At 47.9% G+C, this 19200-nt stretch overlaps 2 protein-coding genes across 2 annotated transcripts in view; one reads left to right on the plus strand and one right to left on the minus strand.

Moving 5' to 3' along the window:
* The window catches only part of CIT (citron rho-interacting serine/threonine kinase), a 161507-nt gene extending 158691 nt beyond the window's left edge, over positions 1-2816 (plus strand). The window contains exon 47 of the mRNA XM_077766016.1: positions 400-2816. Coding sequence (XP_077622142.1) covers positions 400-423 — 24 coding nt within the window. The 3' untranslated portion in view covers positions 424-2816. The remainder of the gene's footprint in view (positions 1-399) is intronic.
* Positions 2817-7471: 4655 nt separating this feature from the next.
* Positions 7472-18353, minus strand: PRKAB1 (protein kinase AMP-activated non-catalytic subunit beta 1). Its single transcript, XM_077766017.1, has 7 exons — positions 17906-18353; positions 15167-15330; positions 13859-13952; positions 13467-13581; positions 11271-11404; positions 10008-10076; positions 7472-8826 (listed from the first exon to the last, which is right to left on the minus strand). Exons 1-7 carry the CDS (start codon positions 18062-18064, stop codon positions 8749-8751), a joined length of 813 nt encoding a protein of 270 aa, XP_077622143.1. The 5' UTR covers positions 18065-18353; the 3' UTR covers positions 7472-8748.
* Positions 18354-19200: the final 847 nt, after the last annotated feature.

The raw sequence follows: 19200 nt of genomic DNA on the forward strand, positions 1-19200 counted from the left end.
GCCCGGTTCCAGGGACCCACGCTGGACAGCACAGCCACCTTTCTGTCCTAGATTACTTTTTCCCAAGGCCACCTGCAGTTGGCTCTTGGGACCCCTGTGGATAAAGAGAGGAAGAAAAGCCCTTGAGTGTTTTTCTTATCGCCTCTGATTTACCGATAAAATGGGGGCAGCATGTGTGTGTATGTGTAACAGAGATCCATCCACAGCTTTGGAGAATTTTCTGTGCATGTCATTCCCTGGGGACCCCCAAGCTCAGAGCTGGAGCCGGCCTGTGGAGCACTGCCTGTTAACAGCTGCAGGGAGGCCGGCTGTTGCACACTTCCTCCTGGGACCAGGCAGGGTGAGCACAGGCATTTCTGCCCCCCTCAGCTAAAACCCCCTCCTTATTTTTGCTCCTAGGTCTGGGACCAGTCTTCAGTATAAATCTCAGCCAGAAAAACCAACTCCTCATCTTAATCTGCAGGAAAGCCCCAAACACTCTAAGGAACTCTGCTGAAGGGGACCCCAGCACCCATCTGCTCAGCCACCCCACGGCACAGCTGGGTCCAGACCCACCACAGTGTGGACGCCCTGCATCCAGGCGGTGCCGGGGCTGAGGCTCTCGGGAGCAGTCAGCACCTTCCTGCAGCCACCCTCTGGGCACTTTGTTACTCTTTCAGAGCATTCACAGACTTTTATACCTAGCTCTAGCCTGTACCAGTTCATCCAGGAAACCAACCTGCACTAACTACAACGTGGTTAGAATCCTATTTAATAGCTACTTTAAGATCCTAGGGTTGGTTGGTTTTCTTTCTTTTCTTTTTTTTTTTAAGAACAGAATTCTTAATAGATTTGAATAGCAATGTATTTCCTGTCGTAGTCATTTCTGGCTAGATCACACCATCAGGTCTTTGCTACGGAAACGTATTGTAGAAGAGTCCCCGCCAGTTGGCTAACCTCCTGCGCTCATGTAGGTTCATTCTCGTTCCAGTCCATCCTCACAGGTGGCCCTGTTTTACCCAGGGTGACATCTTAGCCAAATGTTTACTGTTCTCATTGCCTTTTATGGCCTTGACGACTTCCCCTCCCACCAGCTGAGAATGTACGGAGGTCATCGGGCCTCAGCTCGGAGGCAGTGACTTGGGGCCAAGGAACCTCGAGGAGCTCTCCCTCCCTGCCCCTCAGCATCCTCTCCCCAGCCTGCTGTCCCTGCTTTCCATGTAGCTTTGGCCAGGAAAGCATGCAATAGACTTGCTCGGAGCCCAGCACTGATGAGCCTCTGGGTCCAGGAGAAGACCGGGGGCCGGCCACCTCCTGTCCGCGACAGCGCGTCGTTCCCCACCCTGGGATGGGAAGAGACCCGTCCGGGAGTTCTGCATGGCGGTTCACTGCATGTGCTGCCCCCTGACCTGGCTGCCCCCCCGGGTTGCTGTGCCAATGTACCAGTCCCATACCATTGCTCCCGCTGAATCGAGACCCTCTGACCACTTGCCAATTCACTGGCCACAACAAGCTGCAGTCTGTAGCACTGAACAAACAAAAAACCAAACGCTCAAGCCTTACGACCAGAGAAGGATTTCAGCAAACCACCACCTCACACCTTCACGCTTCCCTGCCAGCTCCCTCGAGGATGATTCTGTGTTCACACAAAACCCAGCACGGTTCTACCCCATGAAACTGTGACTTCCCAAGTGAGCCTTTCCCTAGGGCTAGACTAAGACCAGGAAGTTTGAGAGCGCCGCGGCCCCTCTTCCACCTCAGCTGGGGTCGGGAGGTCCTCCTTGGGTGCAGGGCGGCTCACACGGTTTCTCTCTGCCCGCTACCAGAATGCGAAACTCCTGGCAACTGGCAAAGAACCAACCTAGAGGCTTTGCAGTTGGCAAGCTAACTAGCGGCCTTATCTCTGCCTTTAATCTCCCACAAGGCATCACTCGCTTCGGATGTTCCATGACTCTTAGGCATGCCTCAAACAACCAAGGCACATCCTAGGTAGGCTGAAAGGTAGACCTGTCTCCACCACCACAGGTGAACATAACCACGTTTCAACCCACATCAAATCGCTTTCCAGATTGCAACCTGGCCCAAATCCTAGCTCCTTCCTGCTCGTCTCTTAACCTAAGTGCTTTCTTGTTCGAAACGCCTGTGCCCCTCCCTCCATGTTACTGCACCCCTGGCAGGTGTCCTGCTCTCGTGTTTTATGTGTCGCTTGGAGTCTGTGGGGTCACACTGCATCGCCTCCCTCCCCCAGGGCAGATCAGACTGAATGTTTGCTGAAGTTTTTGTCTCTTGGTCCACAAGTATTTGGAAAGGTCACTGAAAACTGGTCTTTCAGTCTTGGCATTTCATTTAGGATCTCCATGAGAAATGGGCTTCTTGAGCCCCGGAAGTGTATATTGTGTGTCTCATTTGTGAAAAATGCTTCCTGCTATAGAACTAGCTCAAAAGACTGTACATATTTACAAGAAACTTTATATTCGTAAAAAAAAAAAAAAAAAAGGAAATTGAATTGGTTTCTACTTTTTTATTGTAAAAGGTGCATTTTTCAACACTTACTTTTGGTTTCAACGGTGGTGGTTGTGGACAGCCACCTTCACCGGAGGGTGGGGAGCTCCGTGGGACCACCAAGATGCCAGCAGGAAATACCGTACCACGAAATTGCAGTCAAAAGCTTATTAGCATAAGTAAGATTCTAGGTCTCCAAAAGTACAGGCTTTTTCTTCATTACCTTTTTTATTCAGGGTGAGGAAAAGAACACAAGGAACAATTCAAGATTCACCTTGAGAGGAATGAACTTTGTTGTTAAACAATAGTGAAATAAAGCAATGATCTAAAATGTTTGCAATGACTTCTTTCCTTGAAAGACCATAAAAGTCCTCAGTATTGCCAGGGTCAGCATGGCAACTTGTTATTGTGATATGGGACCTTGTTTCCTTTTTGCAGGGGTGATATGGGACTTTGTTTCCTTTTTGCAGGGGTGGGGGGTATTTTTCTGGGGTCAGGGGAGCAGCACAGAGGCCTGGAGTCAGGAGAATGGCAGCATTCTCTCCGAAGAGCAAGCCACTGTTGGAAGTTTGGTCATTATTGTCAGTGAACCACGAACCGGCTCTTAGGTCACTTTACAGGACTGCAGAACAGGGAAGGTCCTTATGCAAATGGGCCACTTTGAGAGGGGATTACTTGAGGATGGATCACCTGGTTCTCCCAGGATGCAGCTAACCAGGAAAACAGGTCACCTTCAGACTTCTTTCCTCCGTTATGAGGCTGTGGGGAATTGAATGATGTAGATTTATTTCCTTGGAAGGAGGAGTTCGGATCAAGGTAATGTAAAATGTAAATACTTCTATTTTTAACTAGATAGATTTTTACAGTCTGCGAGGCAAATTTTTTTCCCACGGTGGTATAAACTCTGCCTGATCCGGACAAACATCGGTTTTGGCAATTGGTGATGTTCTTCATGGTTCCTGTTGCTTTTGCTCTGAGATTTTTATTTTCCAATGAAGGAATCTGACCACAGTCACAGTTGGACCTATCACAGGGGTCGTAGCTGCACATCTGTTCTTTTCTACTATACTGTTGGGGATAAAAATCTGCCAAAGGTCGTAACTATACGAATAAAAATAACTCAGAAGATGAATAAAATGTCGGAACCTTTGTTTCCTTACAATACTAGGGAAAATCCATTAAACACCAATCATTTCAGTTAACGTCCCGAGGATTCTTGAAAGCCAGGGAATACTTCAAGAGCCTGAGTAAACACAGTTTGGTTTGTGCCTTTTTGGCACAAAAGGAATGTGCCAGAAAGGTTCTTTGGACCCTAACAAATGACCTCGAAGAAACAACCAACAAATTACTCAACCACACCATAAAATGAGGCCCAACCTTCCCTGGTGCCACCACTCCTGGTTTTTTTGTTGTTTTTTGTTTTTGTTTTGTTTTATATCTTTATTCCTAGGAGAGAGAGAGAGCGTGAGCAGGGGAGGGTCAGAGAGAGAGGAAGTCACAGACTGAAACAGGCTCCAGGCTCTGAGCTGGCAGTCAGCACAGAGCCCGACGCGGGGCTCGAACCCACCAACCGCGAGATCATGACCTAAGCGAAAGTCGGACGCTTAACCGGCTAAGCCACCCAGGCGCCCCCACCCCCCCCACTCCTGTTTCTTAAGCACAGAATCAGACGTCATGTTTTCTGTGCTTAACAACTTCATTTTCATGAGACTCAAGACACCGTTGCACAACAAATTTCATAACCATGAAACTAGAATTTGGAGTCTTAGGCCAGAAAGAGATAATTTGCTTAATGGGACTGAAGTTTGTCTTCAGAAAACTTGGGCCTCTTGACTCTGACTTGCTTTAGAAGACATCCATGCGGATTTAAGTCTAAAGCATTCAGGCGAGACCTACGGGGATGGGAGCAGTAAGCCTCTACTCCTAATACAACAGGTGAATAGGCCTGTCCCAGTGGTTCTAAACCACTGAACTTTGCTTCCCTCCCCCGAGGACATCTGAGAATGTCCGGAAACCATTTCAATGGTCACGACTGGCATTTAGTGGGTAGAGGCTACGGACGCTGCTGAATGTCCTACAATGCACAGGGCAACCCCTCCACNTTATATTAGGCCCAGTGTCAATAGTGCCAAGGTTGAGAAACCTTGGCCTGTTCTAGTCCAATTTCTCTCTGGGCAGTTTAAATATTGCTTATGATGTACAGCGTGGAGACTGGGACTCCGGGCACACAATGTTTGTATGAGAAAAATGCTTTATCACTTGCCTAATCAAATATTGGCTTTATTTTCCAAAGCTGGGGAGGGCTGGGCTAGTGGAAATATAGTACAGTGCTGATCACTTGGCTTTCCTTTGAGTCTATCAATGATTAATGGAACTGTTTGCCCTAAAGGGCTTGTTGGGAGGTAGAAGAAAGAACTTTGAAAATGACTTTACTACTACAAGCAACTCAGGTGGTCTTTCAATGAACCAGGAAAGGATGAGTGGGCGCTGACCCAGAGACAGGGTGGGCCCCACAGATTGGGCTCTGGCTGCTCCGGCTTTTGGGATCCTCTCCAAAGGTCTGCCTTACAGCAGTGATGGCTCTCAGGAAGGCCCTGCAGATGTTACAACAGCTGGGATGACAGATTTTAGAAGAAGTGTGTCCCCCTAACTTCCTTATTTTCTCCTAAAGACAATTCTCATTGATGCACCAGGTCAGAAGGCTTGTTCCTCCACTTATTTGCTGATCAAGAGAGGTGCTAAAGAGGGATTTCTCAGAAGCTGGATGGAGACCTGAGTGGTCCATAGACTTGGACCCTCATTAATACATTCAAACTGTTTGTAAACACTGGTGAGAACTGGGTATTAGAGAACTGAATACATGTTTGGAAATGAAACTGCACTCTTCTAAAAATAATGGGAGGTGAACCAAATGACATTTTATTCTTTCCTAAAGAGGCTGACGTCAGCCATGGGTGAGATCACTGATGTTCTGCAATTTCAGTCCTGTTCTTTGGAGTTTGTAAATTACCTAACCGAGCAAGTTGAGGCCGGCATTTTTTCTTTTCTGGCCTCTTAACTTCCTGTTTGTGGCCATATCCCATCCATGTTGTAAAGGCTTTGTGACTCCCAGTGTGGAAGGAATCCTAGGATCTACTGCTAGTCAAAGCCCTCTCATTTTTCAGGCGAGGAAGCCAAGCCAAGAGAGGCCATGCCCAAGGTCACAAAGCTAGTCAGCGACCGAATGGCATCAACATCCCTAATCTCATTAGGGAGGGGACAGTGGGGGAATGGCCAACTTTAATGTGAAGTCAGGGTTTGACCTGGTTCTGGAGCACTATTGACTTCCCTCACATTTACCCCCATGAGCAAACCTGGAGGAAGGAGCGAGCTTTGCCTGGGTCCTTTGATCTTTGGTTTCTGTATTTTGATATATGGTTCTATTGACCCATACCATTTTACATGTTAGTAATTTAAAGGCCTTACCTTTGGCTCTATAAATTTCACTTGTATGTAGATTTATGGGGGGGGGGGAAGGGGGTAGGTGTGGGCGGGAAATACATCTTCATTCAAAAGCAATTTGGGTTAAGCTTTAACCAGGTAACCAGTCCTCACCCATAATAAGAATGCTAATAGAGAAAGCATTGCCTGCCTGGGTCATAGGACACTTCACTTCTCCATTTGGCTTTGCCCCTGTGATTTCACATCCGTGAAATAACTTCCATCACTTTTAGCTTCTTGGGTATTGAGGCTTTCACCTGGGTCTGTGAGCAGTCTTCCAAACCACAGACTTCCTTTATGTTGCCTTTTAAAGAAAATGGAAATCCTTTAGAGGCACACAGCACTGTAGAGAATGCAGACACCTTGGTCCCATGGAGGGGCTATGCCTACATCCTTCTGCCACAGTGGTGGTCTCCCCTGGAAGTCTCCTGTGGCCCCTGGGCTGCAGAGAGAGCTCTTACAGGGTTCACTGGCTCCCAATTAGTTTTTACAGTGGATTTTCAAGTTCTTGCAGTTTCCCCTGCGCCCTGGGGTTGATGGCTTCCTCTGAGCTCTGACTCAGGCCAGCAGCCAGATTTTCTAATCCCGCTCACAGAAAGGGCAGTGCCCTCCTGGGCCAACTTATGCAGGGGCCCCCACCACCACCCTCCCTCAGTTCCCACGATGGGCCTACGGGCTGTGCTCACAGCTAGCCAACACAGTTTCCTCCTTTCTGGTGCTTGAATGTATTGCTTTTATACTTTTGAGCTTGTTTTCAATTGTATTTTAAAAAGACCTTATCCAGTTTTGGAAAGAGGAGTTTTACATGTGTCCATAGTCTACTTAAATAAAATCCCTATAGTCCCTAAAATCTAGGGTTCCCACATCACTTGGATTTTCAGGGTGAGACAGCCAATTACCTAGGAAGGAGTGCTTTCTGGACCACTCTCCACCTCAAGTGGACCAAATGACCCAGAAGTTTCCTTTTCTCATACATTTAAATAATTCCTGATGCCTGGGAAGGAAAGTCTTATTACAAGGTCATCTGTAATCTTCCATCTTGTTTGGTAGAGCAAACAGAGCTCCTTTTAGCTGATGAGAACAGTTCTGATTCCAGAATGTGCTGGTGTCTTCCAAGGAGGGGTCCCAGGCTCCATGGTGCTGATGAGCAAGAGGTGGCAAAACCTTTGACCTAGGGATGCCACCAACTTGCCCACACTGGGAACCTTCACAGTTCCCTCTCTTCAGTCTCCCCTCATAACTGAGTGGTTCAAAGGAGCTCAGTTTTACAGGCTTCTTAACAGCCTTCCAAATTCTGCACACAGAACAGGTAGGTCAAGGGAATGGTCCTCAGCCCTGGGAGCAGCCGGAACTGCCCTGTCACTCACCCCAGAGGACCACAAGGCTGATACCACTTTCAGTGAATGCCAAGACATGACAAAGAGTGAAAAGCACCGCACCGAGTAAACCTCTGGAAGCATTCCAGTCTTTTCTCCAAATGACAAAAATCAAGACTTCCTCCAAGCGCACGTCCCGTTATCTTTACAAAGCTTTATTGAAACCTGTATGTCAAGGTGACAATAATTCAGTGTTTGGAAAACAGTAACAAAAAAAAAAGGGTGTCCCAGACTCAGGTTTACCAAATAAATACTGGAAGCCAGGGAGCTGGTTCCTCCATCACCCAGCAAGAACACAGGGCAGAACCACAGCTCTGCTGACTTGAGGGCAGGAACATGCACTAACGGCACGTCGGCAGCATCTCCCCGGAAACCACATCGAGTGCGAAGAGGTTTGCTTTGGTCCAAAGAATGTCTTCCCGACATGAACTTAGAAGGCTTCTGTCAAGTTTTAAGTTCCTTCCAGAATAAATGACAGCAACTGCTATAGCCTTCATTGCTAAGTAGAGACAGGTCCTGAGCAAGTTGGCATAGGCTAGGGTAGGGTGCTTCTCCAAAGTTTTTAGGTAACACTGTCCCCTCATTGCAATTAGAATAAAAAGCTGGACGACCTTCCAGCTAACAGTGGTCAGTCCACAGGATCATCCAGCCTAATGGAGAAATCCGGCAGCGGTTTTCAAAGTCTGTTCTAAGAACAGATTATTGCTGAATACAGTTCACATGATCTATATTCTAGTTGGGGTGATTTAAAAATTGCCCTAAGGCCAGAGAGTCAGCCACCTCTGGTTTAAAACAAAAATACTTAGTGCACAGAAGCATAAGAAACAATTGTAAAACTTCATCTGGAAATCAGACGGGTTCTAATTTCTATAGAAATTATATCTCCCAGGAGCAGAGAATAGGAGACCATCTATTGCTTTGATTTCAGAGGACAGGTACCTGCTGTTGCCTCACAGCCAGGCCTCAACAGGGACAAACTGATGGCCTTAAAAACACATACAGGATTAGAAATTTTGTGTGGCCTCAGACCCTGCTTCCTAGATCTTCCCAGCAGAGTGGCTAGTGTTCATTTTTGGCTGAAGCAGCAGCCCCACGACCAGTTCAGAACTGCGTCTGTCCCCACACGCCGCAGTGTGGGGGCAGCAGGCCCCTCCACTTCCCCTCCCTGTTCACAGCTTCAGTGTGCCCGAGGCCCATGGCCGCTGGATGCTGAGGGGACTGTTATAGGCCGAGGCGCTTCGGGAGCCGCCGTGCCTGGAACCGACCTTCGAGCAGGACTACGGTGGGTATGAAATGTCTTATCAAGTGTGAAATGAGAAATTTACAGTCTGTTCCACTAGTGGAAAACATGCACGCGTGGAGCCTGGTGGTGCACACCGTTCCCTGGAGCCCACCGTGGGTTCCCAGCTCTTCATATGGGCTTGTACAACAAGGTGGTGACATACTTTTTCTTGTACCGGTGAGTCGCGCTGAGCACCATCACTCCATCCTGAGGAAGAGGGTGGAAATGATCAAAGGTAGTACCAAGTCAAAAGCTCAAAGAGTGTGTGTGTGTGAGAGAGAGAGAGAGAGACAGAGAGAGAGGCAGAGAGAGAGAGACAGAGAGAGAGACAGAGACAGGAGATATATGCCGGGAGCCGAACCGGCCTCTCTGGATGGCAATCACGGCAAGGAAGTGACAATGTTTGCAGCTCCTCCCATTAGAAATGAAAACTGGTATCTCCTTCTGCTACCATTAGCTCATGTTGGATATAAGCCTGCTGGTATTGACCAGGCCTCCCAATATTCCATATCAGACCCATATTCTGAATACAGATACCTCATAAGGAAAAGCATATTCCTGCCTTTACAAAAGAGACTTTAGATGAAAGCTCTATGGGCGATTGTCAAAAGGCTCTTCCTATGGGCCTTGCAGACCCAAGGCTTAGATAATAGAGGGGGTTAAGAACACAAGGGTTACCATTGAGCCTGGCCCCGAGACAAAGAGCCTATTTTGGGGTTAAGAGCAGAACACAGCTACTACATAGATCTTTGCTAATTGGTAAAGCATGGCAGTCCCTTCCTCAAGGCCTGCATTCCACAAACACCCTCCTTACGCTGGCAGCTGGGATGAGGATAGATAAGAGGAGCTAAAACATAAACCCAGGTGCAAAGACTGACACATTTAGGGCCCCCATGTTAGTTTCCACAAATAAACCAATTCAGAAACATTTATCTTCTTGAGAGCCAGACAGAATAACTCCTAGCTTATCTATATACAATTTAACTTGTATGTTATGCTGTTTTTCACTAAGAGCATTCTGTTATTTCCTTGGTCGAAATAATTCTGTAACTGATATCACAAAAGGCCTCCCATTGTAAGAAATTCCTCTCTATGACTTCATCTTGTTGCTGAACCTTTAAATAAAGATACAAAAACCGACAGGACAGAGATGCCTGCCTGGTGATCAGAAAGAATCTCGGGGCTCTCTCATTCTCTTTCGCCGACACCGTCCATCCTTCAAGGACCCCTGGACCTGTCGGAGCCGGCGCGGCCTCCGACATAGAGTCAGTCTGCACCAGGTCCCAGAAGCTGCCCTTCAGATAAATACTCCAGGTAATGCTGTTGCTAGGGGGCCTCAGAGCACACTTTGAGAAACACAGCTCTACCAGCAACAAATGTGTCATTACCTTGATAGAGAGCGCATAAAGGTGGTTCAACATGACGTGGTTGGGCTCGGGGAGCAAAGCTGGATCACACTGTCGGGGAAACAAAGGAAGACGTGAGCATTTAGGATTTGGAAATCAAGAAGAATCCCCCTTTATTTCTCAGCACCAGGTACCGATGGAAAGGAGGCAGGCTCTCTCATGCCCCTTTCTGCTTAAGTTGGGTAGTGCAAGGCTGGTCTAAGATGACAGGTGAGGTGAGTGGGTCATGCCTCACGGTCCAACTAAGGGGATCTCCCTGTGTGCCTGTTGGATGCACTGGTGTGTCTCTCTAGTCTGGCTTTACCTTGGCCTCTGAAGTGTCATGGCTCTAAAGGGCCATGGCTGTCTTCTTATTGAAAGGGAAACAGAAGAAAGAGTTGTTCAATGAATACGCTTTTAGAGAAAGCGGGAAGATAAACCTATAGATCTATCTATATTCCCGAGCAGTGGGCTGCAAGCTTATTTCAGTAGGATTCAGGAAGCACGAAGAATGAAATGGCTGGAAAACCATGTCCCCGGGAAACAAACCACGACCACCGCGGGGGACGCCTGCACACGGATACATCAGCGCTTCATCGTACCACACGTGTACCCGCTTGTGCGTGGGGCACACAGCATGGTGGCTGCTTTACCACCTCATAAACATGGGACTTTAGGGGGTGGCTTGGACAACGCACAAGAACACCCAGATTCCTGAGAATAGGGCTGTGCTGTGCCTGTCTACCGAAACGCAATGGAACAGTGACAAGGTAATAATGGGGTGCTCTTCAGGATCCTAGAGGACACACACCTCTTTTTACGAGTAATATCAATTTCCCAGAGAAAATGTGTCACCCAGGTCCCCCAAATTTTAATCCTGGAACACTGATGTTTCTGAAAACAATTTGGCGATTAAGAGTAGATTCTGAAGTTTGGGGGCCAGAGGAGGAATTCCACTAAGTAGCTTACCGAGAAGGAATGGTTAAAGATTTCTCGTCATGATTTACAAGGAATAGGGCTTAGGCTGAGGCAGAGTGAAAACATCAGGAAAAGAGTTCAGGTGGCCTTTGTGCAATGGGAGAGCAGCACCCACACTCGGGAACACCTCACCGGTACCCCATTCCCACCTCAGAGGGGGGTCCTGGCAATTAACACCTACAGGCAACACAGAAACCTTTTTAGCAACTGCTTCAGAGAGGCGGTCGCAAAGGGGAGCAGCGCGCCAGGGCCGTGGGGGAAGGTCTGGGCCGACGCCTGTGTACTCACAGAAATCCCCGTGTCCTTGTTCAGGATGACCTGGAGCAGATGTGGCGGGAGAATGGGCGGTGCTTTAAACCGTTCTTCTGGTTTTGAGACATAGGGCTCCTGATGGTAGGGGCCTGGTGGGGAGCTGGACAGCTCTGTCGGGAGACAGTGACGGGACACTTACTCTGAAAATTATGAGGTCTAGGAGCAGACTCACGGAATTTACGGCATCATCCAGTTTTCCTCATCCCCTCAATACAGATTTATATTCCCTTGAAGAATATGTATAGGCCCCAAGGGTGAAAAGTACAGGCAATGAGAAAACCCTTCTGGAATTTGGGTGATTGGCATAAAATTCAGCAGTAACTTCAGATGCCCCGGCAGCAGACAGCGGGGGTGGCAAAGCTGGTGATTCTGGGTCAGACTAACAAGGAAGTGCTCTCAGTAACCTAACCTGACGTGCCCCTGCACAATAATGCTTCTCCCCTTGGGCTGGGCTGGCAAATACCGCAAAGAACCTCCGGGCTTCCAGTGAGGCTTAAGCAGCTAAGCCCAAGGTCTGAGCACCATCAGCCAGAATAAAACAGAAGATACAGCAGCCTGTTTACACAGACACAGTGGCGAAAACAGGTTATATGAGACACTGACACATTTCAAAACTAAAACCAAAAATAAAAAATTGATAAACCTAATCTCTACGGCTCTTTGACTTCACCACTCTTAGGTTCCTTTCAAACCCCTGCCTGCATGTCTCAATTACAGAGATATATTCAGAAGTTTCCAGAAGTAGAGCATTTCATAAGGTCAGAGGCAGCTCCCTTACTGAGCTGTTATCAAAGGGCACGTGGGATGGGTCCTGGTCGCCCGATCCTTGGGCGGAAGATTAAATCTGATGTGCCCCGGCTCTGCCAATTCCCCTCGATATCATTTTCTAGGGTACAGGCTCACTTCGTATGACCCAACCGTATGACAGCAGGAAACTGAGAAAGACAACAAGCATGGAAAACTGAGCCAATAAGGGTAAACGTATATTTTAAGAAAATGAGTATGTAAATATGAGATCTATGGAGAGCCTGATGTTGGTTTACCGACAGAAGGGCCAGTTTTCTTCCTGCAGGTGCTCTATGCTGCAGAAACTTGACTGAAAACTTTGGTATGTGGCCTAAAATTACATTTAACAGTAAGTGGGGGATATTTGGGCATTTTCTCCATCTTCCTATTCTCACCTCTCTGAAAAAGAAATAAATGGCTTCTCTAAAAGATCTGTTAGCTATCCAGAGAGAAGAACACTATTTTTGGACTTCCAATTCCTGCTCAACAAGCTGGCTTTTCAGCCACAGCAAGCCCGCCATGGTCAATTCACCACTGTGGTTTCTGAGCTGGTAAAAGAGATCCTGGTGGCAGAAGCTCCAAGCCCAGCCAGGTGACAATGAAGAATCATTCTGGAAACAGCACTGAACTCATCTTTTTAGACTGTCAGGTCCCGTCCGGGACAATCTTTTCACTGCCTCGCACAGGGGTCCAGGAATTGTTTACACCTCTGCAAAAAGGGGCAGTGCAGTTGGCACCTTAGATTACAACACATCATGGCTCCTGAATTGTATGTATTATGTTTCTTCCTGTGGGTCTGGATGAAAAGCAATTTATTGGAAGCTTGAGGACTGGCTGACTCCTGGAAGACAGGAAAGTTCTCTACGGATGGTATGGAGTAGGTTGTGCAGTGAGCGGGTGTCCTGTGGTTAGCCTCTTTCTCCCCACAAAGGGATTCTGGCAAGGTGCTAATATGCCATACAAGTGATGGCCCAGGTCACTGAGGTGTCCATTTATCACCTGTCAGGCTGAGACTCTTCTGACAGGGTCGTCAGTAGGCAGGGAGCTGGCTCAACCCCGACCCAGCGCAACTTTCCAGGGCCTCTCGGCCATGCCCCTGGCAAGACATCAAGCTCTGGGTCTGCTTCTGCCGTCTGCTCCCTGTGGCTAAGCAGGCCTACCGAATACTGGAAATGACCGAAAGAGTGACTTACAGCTCCCTTGGGGCTCGATTTCAACAACCTGACCTGACAGAGTTAGGAATCACTTTTGTGGCTCTGTAGGGAGCTACAAACATCCGCCTGACAGGGCAGCTCAAGCTCGAGAGTGAGAGTCAAGAGAAGCAGGGCTATTTCGACTGCACAGCCCCACCTGCACACACGTGGTATAAAATAACTGTGTTCATACCAGACACATCGGAGCACTTTTGGGAATCCACCATTAAAGCATCAAATACTTCAAAGTCAGTTTTCTTCACTTGAATGATGTTGTTAACTGTGCCAAGCTGGCTGGTTACTATCGGCTGGGAAGAGACAGACAGGCAGAAATCATAACGTGGACAGTCTCTGGAGTTATTCTTTAGAGGGTTTAGAATTCCTGGCTGGAAGGTCTTATCTCCTGGCTGGCCAACCTGCTCGTCTCCATCAAGTTTGCCCATAAGTCTGACAACCATCACTGCTATCTGGCTTAGCCACACACAGGGACTTTTACCAGCAGGACAAAGGGACCTGGCAACAATTGATAAGGGATAGTGAGCTGTTTGGATTGTGCAGTCAGAGGACCAAGGGCAGGAGGAGTACCTCAGAAGGGTCATGTGTCCACTGACCATCCACAAAGAACTTGTACTGATGCTCTCCTTCAGGCAGGTCCAGGATGGCTACAAAGTTATTGTGGCTGCAAGGAAAAAGGAAGCAGAGACTTTCAGCTGGGAGAGCTGCCCACTTAAGCTTACTTATAAAACCGGCCATGGAACAAAACCGAACCTTTCTGTGTAAAACCAAGAGTTCAGCTGCAGGATAACCATTTTTAACCACTTTACGCAAGTCAGTATAATGATCTCAATCTAGAAAACCATACGGAAGCAGCAATGCGAGAGGATTCCTTGAGGACTCACTTTGGTCAAATGCCAGGAATCCACATTCCTACCATCAAAAGGTCAACGAACAGGCATTTGTCCTTTTCAACTTGCCCGCAAACTACCACCTGGCAGCTGGGAGGCCAAGGAGGGCGGCCGCTCCAGATAAACTGCACGCTGCCGAGTTTTTTGTCAGTCTGCCTTGGGCAGGAGACGGGATCAGTTTCACAGGAACCACAAACAGTTCTCTAAAGAAATTCGCTTAACGACTAAAACAAAGTTCCAGGAAAGCTCTTTGCTTTGTTCCCCTGACTTGAAAGGACCTGTAACTGTGCTGAGTGTGCCCCTCCTACATCCATGTTACCAGCGGAAAAGCAGGCGGCCTGTGACTGTGATCAGGCCTCACCCAGCAGGGCACAATTTCTCCTTCTGTTTCATCAAGACTGCTCACTAGTGAAGGCGCTCTTCCACTGACTATTTGAGACAGGAATCCATGGTAGGGCTCCTGGTCAAGGGTTTTACTATGGTCTTGCTAATGATGCCTAAATAGCAGGTACTTTCCAAACAAAGGTAATACACAGAGTGTCAAAGTTTAGAAGGAACATCAGATTATCTGTCCAATGTTCCCTTCTTACAGTCAGGAACGCTGAGGCTCAGGTGTTACCGACAGGTTAGCTTAGTCAATGTGGACCCAAATTCTGGTCTCGAAGATTCGCAGCCCAGCGCTCTCTCTCCACTGCACTAGAAATAGATTTCTCTCTTTCTGAAGGAGAGAAGTCCTGCCTAAGCAAACACATAGCTGCCTATCTGAAGTCAAAAAGGTCTTGAGATACTCATAACAGAGAGGTGTCTTCTCCTAAATGCGCTCTAAACCTAGAGATTTGAACCCTGTGAATGATTAAGCAAGATTATTTCCCATTCAGCATCCATTTTATAAAATCATCCTTTTCTATTCCCCTGCAGAAACCAGTCAGAAACTAGAGTATCTATCCCGGGATTAAGACAAATACGTGAATACTGCCCGGGCAATTACCTTCTCGTGAGGGGAAGTTTACTCCAGTTGTTGAAGGATCCCGATAAGTAAACTTCCTTTCCACCCCCTGTCCATCGAAATACTGTAGGCCGAGCCTGGGCAGGGGCTTTATCATTCACTTCCAGGTCGTGCTGCCAGGCCAGGAATTCTTCCTTCTCTGGAGCCTAGAAAGGGAGCAGCTTTCTCAGGGACAGGAAGCCATCAGCGAGCTCTCTGCAACAGTTACCCTGCCTACTCTTCTAAAAAAAAGAGGTGGTGATGACTACTTAGGTTCATGTTCAAACTCATTAACTTAACAGCTCTGCCTTGGTTTCCCTGCTGCAGGATGGAAATAACAAAAACAACTATTTCCTAAAGTTGTTGTGAAAGACTGAGACAGTCTGTGTAAAATGCTCTGCATGTCTGACGTGTACTAAATACTTATTACAAACTGTTAATATTGTTTTTAAAAAGATCTACATCAAAATTTTAGGAGAAACTATAGAACTCACTTGGAAGAAGGGACAAGGAATTCAAGAGTAGCTTAACACATAGCGTTTTCTTCCCTTAGTTAACGAGAACTGAAGTACATGAACATTTATTAGAGACCATTCCAGAGCGGTCAACTCGAAAGTCTCAAATCCAGATTCTAAGGGAAAAAATATTCATTCACAAAATGCTATCCAGGCACTGTGGAGAAAAAGGTAAGACAAAGACTGACCTTCCTTATGGCAAACAGTAACTTCTAGCATGAGAAGTAACATATAACTGTGGTATTCCAAAATGAGACAGAAATAAACACAGCCAACTCTGAGTGACATTTGTAGTTTTAGATTCTTTTACAGATTTCCTAGTCAGAAGCTAAAGACATTAAAAGAGCGGGAGTTCCAGGCTGGGTGGCTCAGTTGGTTGAGCATCCAACTTTGGCTCCGGCTCTATGATCTCATGGTTTGTGGGTTCAAGCCCTGTGTTGGGCTCTGTGCTGACAGCTCGGAGACTGCTTGGGATTCTCAATCTCTCTCAGTCCCTCTCCCTCTCAAAATAAACAAAATAAACAAGGGGGGGGGGCGCATAATTAAAAAAAAAGTTGCCATGGGCAAGTTTCTAATCCTCTTCATTTCAAATACTGACTGGAGCCTATCATAAATGATGCCTGCCTTCTGTAAAATTTAACAAGATCTAAGGATTAAAGAATAACAGACTGGAAAATGACTTGCTAATGAGAAGGTGATAACTAACCACAGCCAAAATGGTGAACTTGTGTACTAAAATAACCCGTGGCGTTTTTAGCGGTCTAGGGCTTTCAATCCAATGTCTCTGCTACATCGTTTCAGCGGCTTCTCAGGAAATGATAATGGATGCTATTTAGAATCATTCTCCACAGAAGCTCTGTACACTAAACATTTCTTGTAGGAGGTTTGCAGCAGCAACTGAACAACAGGTTACTTCTTGACAAAAGGAGTTTGGTTCTGGTGGGGTCTTAAGCAGCCATCCTTGGGCCGTCCCCTTGGGGGGAAGGAGTGTCAAAGGATTTCAAAGTTCACTCTGCACACAGCTCCTGGGGAGCGCAACAATTTCAGAAAGCAAGTGCAAGTCACAGGACATACCTGCCCAGGAAGAGCAGGCTCGTTAGAGCTGGACTCAAAGCCACCACCCAAGTGAGGACTGAAGATGATACTGTGATCACCTAGCCCAGCATCTGAGAAAAACCGTGAGTGAAGGTGGAATGGGGTGCCAGGCAATTAGCCCAACGGGCAATGATGATGAATGTGCACCTGGATCCTAACAGAGTGTGCTGGGCTGTTGCGGGAGACACCGTTTTTCCTGAACCTACTCTGCTGCACCCTCCTTAGGGATCCATTCTTCCTTTTCTAGGCTATACCACACACTTTTCAGCTGCCAGAACCACGAAGTGTGCTTGGACTGGGCCCTGTGGCTGGAAACAGCAGACCCCATCAGGCAGTTAGCAGGACTGTGGCTGAAGCAGGAGTCAAGGCTCATCTTCAAAGCTTTGATGAATGAAAGCAAACTACACTTAGGCCACACGTGACCTACAAAACTGTTTGCTTCGGTCTAAAATATGTCCTATTCATGCACGAGAGGAGAGAGGTGAGTGGCGGCTGGCTGCCCCCTTTTCAGACTGTCACTTGACTCACCTACTGGCCTCCAGAGGTCCAATTCTCCAATTCCTTTTTTTTTTTTTTTTCTGGGTCTGCTCTAATGCAGCCCCGGGAACCACAAGTTCAGGGAGAACTAAACACCTCTGGCAACTGCAGTCAGCCGGGTAAGGCTGCTTTCAGCTTACACGTGTGCTGGGTTCTCTCCAAAATCGACAATAAACTGCAAAACCTGCTACTACCAAAAGGGCCCCGTCTCCGCAAAGGTGAGGAAAGCTCTTTCTCAAAGCTGTGAAACTAATTACACCTAAGGGGAAAGCAGCGACCGGGGCTCACCTGCTGCTAGCTCAACGATCTTAATTAATTAAGAATTTGAAACGCTGTCCCAGAGCTACTTTCTCCTTAATGATGTTAAACGAAGGTAGTTCCTCCTCCCTCGGGGTGACTTTCTCTTCGGTAATTAGACACAGGTTCCTGGACTGCGAAGAGGGCTCGTACAGAGCCACCTGGCTTTTAAGTGCAGAGATTTAAGTCTCTCTTCCCTCCTGCTTATGAAGTTTCAGAGAGGATGTGGCGGGGAATCTAATGAAGGGTTCCTCCCCTCAACAAGAGTCAAGGGAGCCGGATTCCCCCCACCCCTCACCTTGATTTCCTCGGAGTGGAAGAGGTCGGCGTCCTCGGGGCTGTCCATCAGGATCTTGGGCCTGTCCCCATCCTTGGCGCCCCCCGAGCTGTCCCTTCGCGGCGTCTTGTGGCCGCCCTGCCGCTCCAGCGCGGCGCGCTCGCTGCTCGTGTTGCCCATGGCGGGGGTCTGCGGGGACACGGGGAAGCCGGACGGGGCCTCACTCCAGGCAAAGGGGCAGGGGACTCCCGCAACTTAGCGGGTCACAAGGACCCCGAGGAAACAGTCGGAGTCCCGAGTACCACGCCGCGCGAGCGAGAGTGCCGGGCCGGTAACCGGTTTGAGGCGTGTGAGACGGCCTGGCGAGGTTTCACAAGCCCGCCTTATCCAAGAAGCCCGAAAATAAGCCCGACACTTTCCCAACAACTCCCCCACCGCTCAGCAACTTCCGCTTCCGGCGCGTCTAAGAGTCGGTCGCGACGGGGAGTGGGGGCGGCGGCAGCCGGCGAAGCGCCTTAGGCTAACGCGACCTCATTTCCGCTTCCGGTCTGGATCGCCGCGGCCGCCACACCCAAAGGAGGCGGCCGCTGGCCTCGGGGCGCGCAGTCGCAGTCAGCTGCTGCGGCCGGACTGAGGACGAGACTGCGGAAGGCCGCCAGGGGGCGTGCCAGCGCAAGGGCGGTCTGGGCCTCCTTCCCCGCTCCGGAATGAGTGATGCCATTAGCTATTTTAGAGATCTTTACCCACTTCTAGTTGATTCTGCACTCGACAGCCAAAGAGGGCATTTTAAGTGTTAATCTAATTAAGAGGCCCATCCTATTAAAGCCCATTAATGCTCTGGCTCACACACTTTTGAGTGCCTTAGAAGCACTGCCTGAATAAAGTGCAGATTCCCCGGTCCGATAACCTGGCAATGAGGATTCCGAAGTTAAGTTCTGGAGTAGAGTCTGCATTTAATATGCACTCCAGGTGATTCTGATGCAAGTAATCTTGAAGGTGTTTGAGAAAATGACAGATCATAAGATCTCAGGAAATTTCTCAAGATTAGTAGGCTTGGGCGTTCTATAATGCTGGAGTTATTAGCATATTTTTAAAAAATTGACTCCACAGCTTTTTGATAGATAATTTTGTAAGATATTTTATAATCACTTTGGACACATCATTCTGCATAAAATTAATTTATTAACGGTTGTCACTTATTGTGGCCAGTGTGTTGGCAGGAAGTGTATACGTATGTGGTCCCAAAATATTCTAGTCTGTCAGTCACTGTCATGGTTTTTTGGTGGTGGGGGGGGGGGGGGGGGTTTTTTTTTTCA

Source organism: Crocuta crocuta, unplaced genomic scaffold (genome assembly GCF_008692635.1).
Source record: "Crocuta crocuta isolate KB4526 unplaced genomic scaffold, BGI_CrCroc_1.0 scaffold339, whole genome shotgun sequence".
In the NCBI taxonomy this organism is placed as follows: domain Eukaryota; kingdom Metazoa; phylum Chordata; class Mammalia; order Carnivora; family Hyaenidae; genus Crocuta; species Crocuta crocuta.

What these genes read in the sequence shown, in the direction of transcription:
- PRKAB1 (XM_077766017.1), bottom strand. Translation starts at nt 18,064, where the DNA reads ATGGGCAACACGAGCAGCGAGCGCGCCGCGCTGGAGCGGCAGGGCGGC. An exon ending in AAAGTGCTCCGATGTGTCTG is followed by an intron (nt 11,405 to 13,466) that starts GTATGAACACAG and finishes GTCTCCCGACAG; the next exon opens with AGCTGTCCAGCTCCCCACCA. An exon ending in ACAAGGACACGGGGATTTCT is followed by an intron (nt 10,077 to 11,270) that starts GTGAGTACACAG and finishes TTTCCCCGACAG; the next exon opens with TGTGATCCAGCTTTGCTCCC.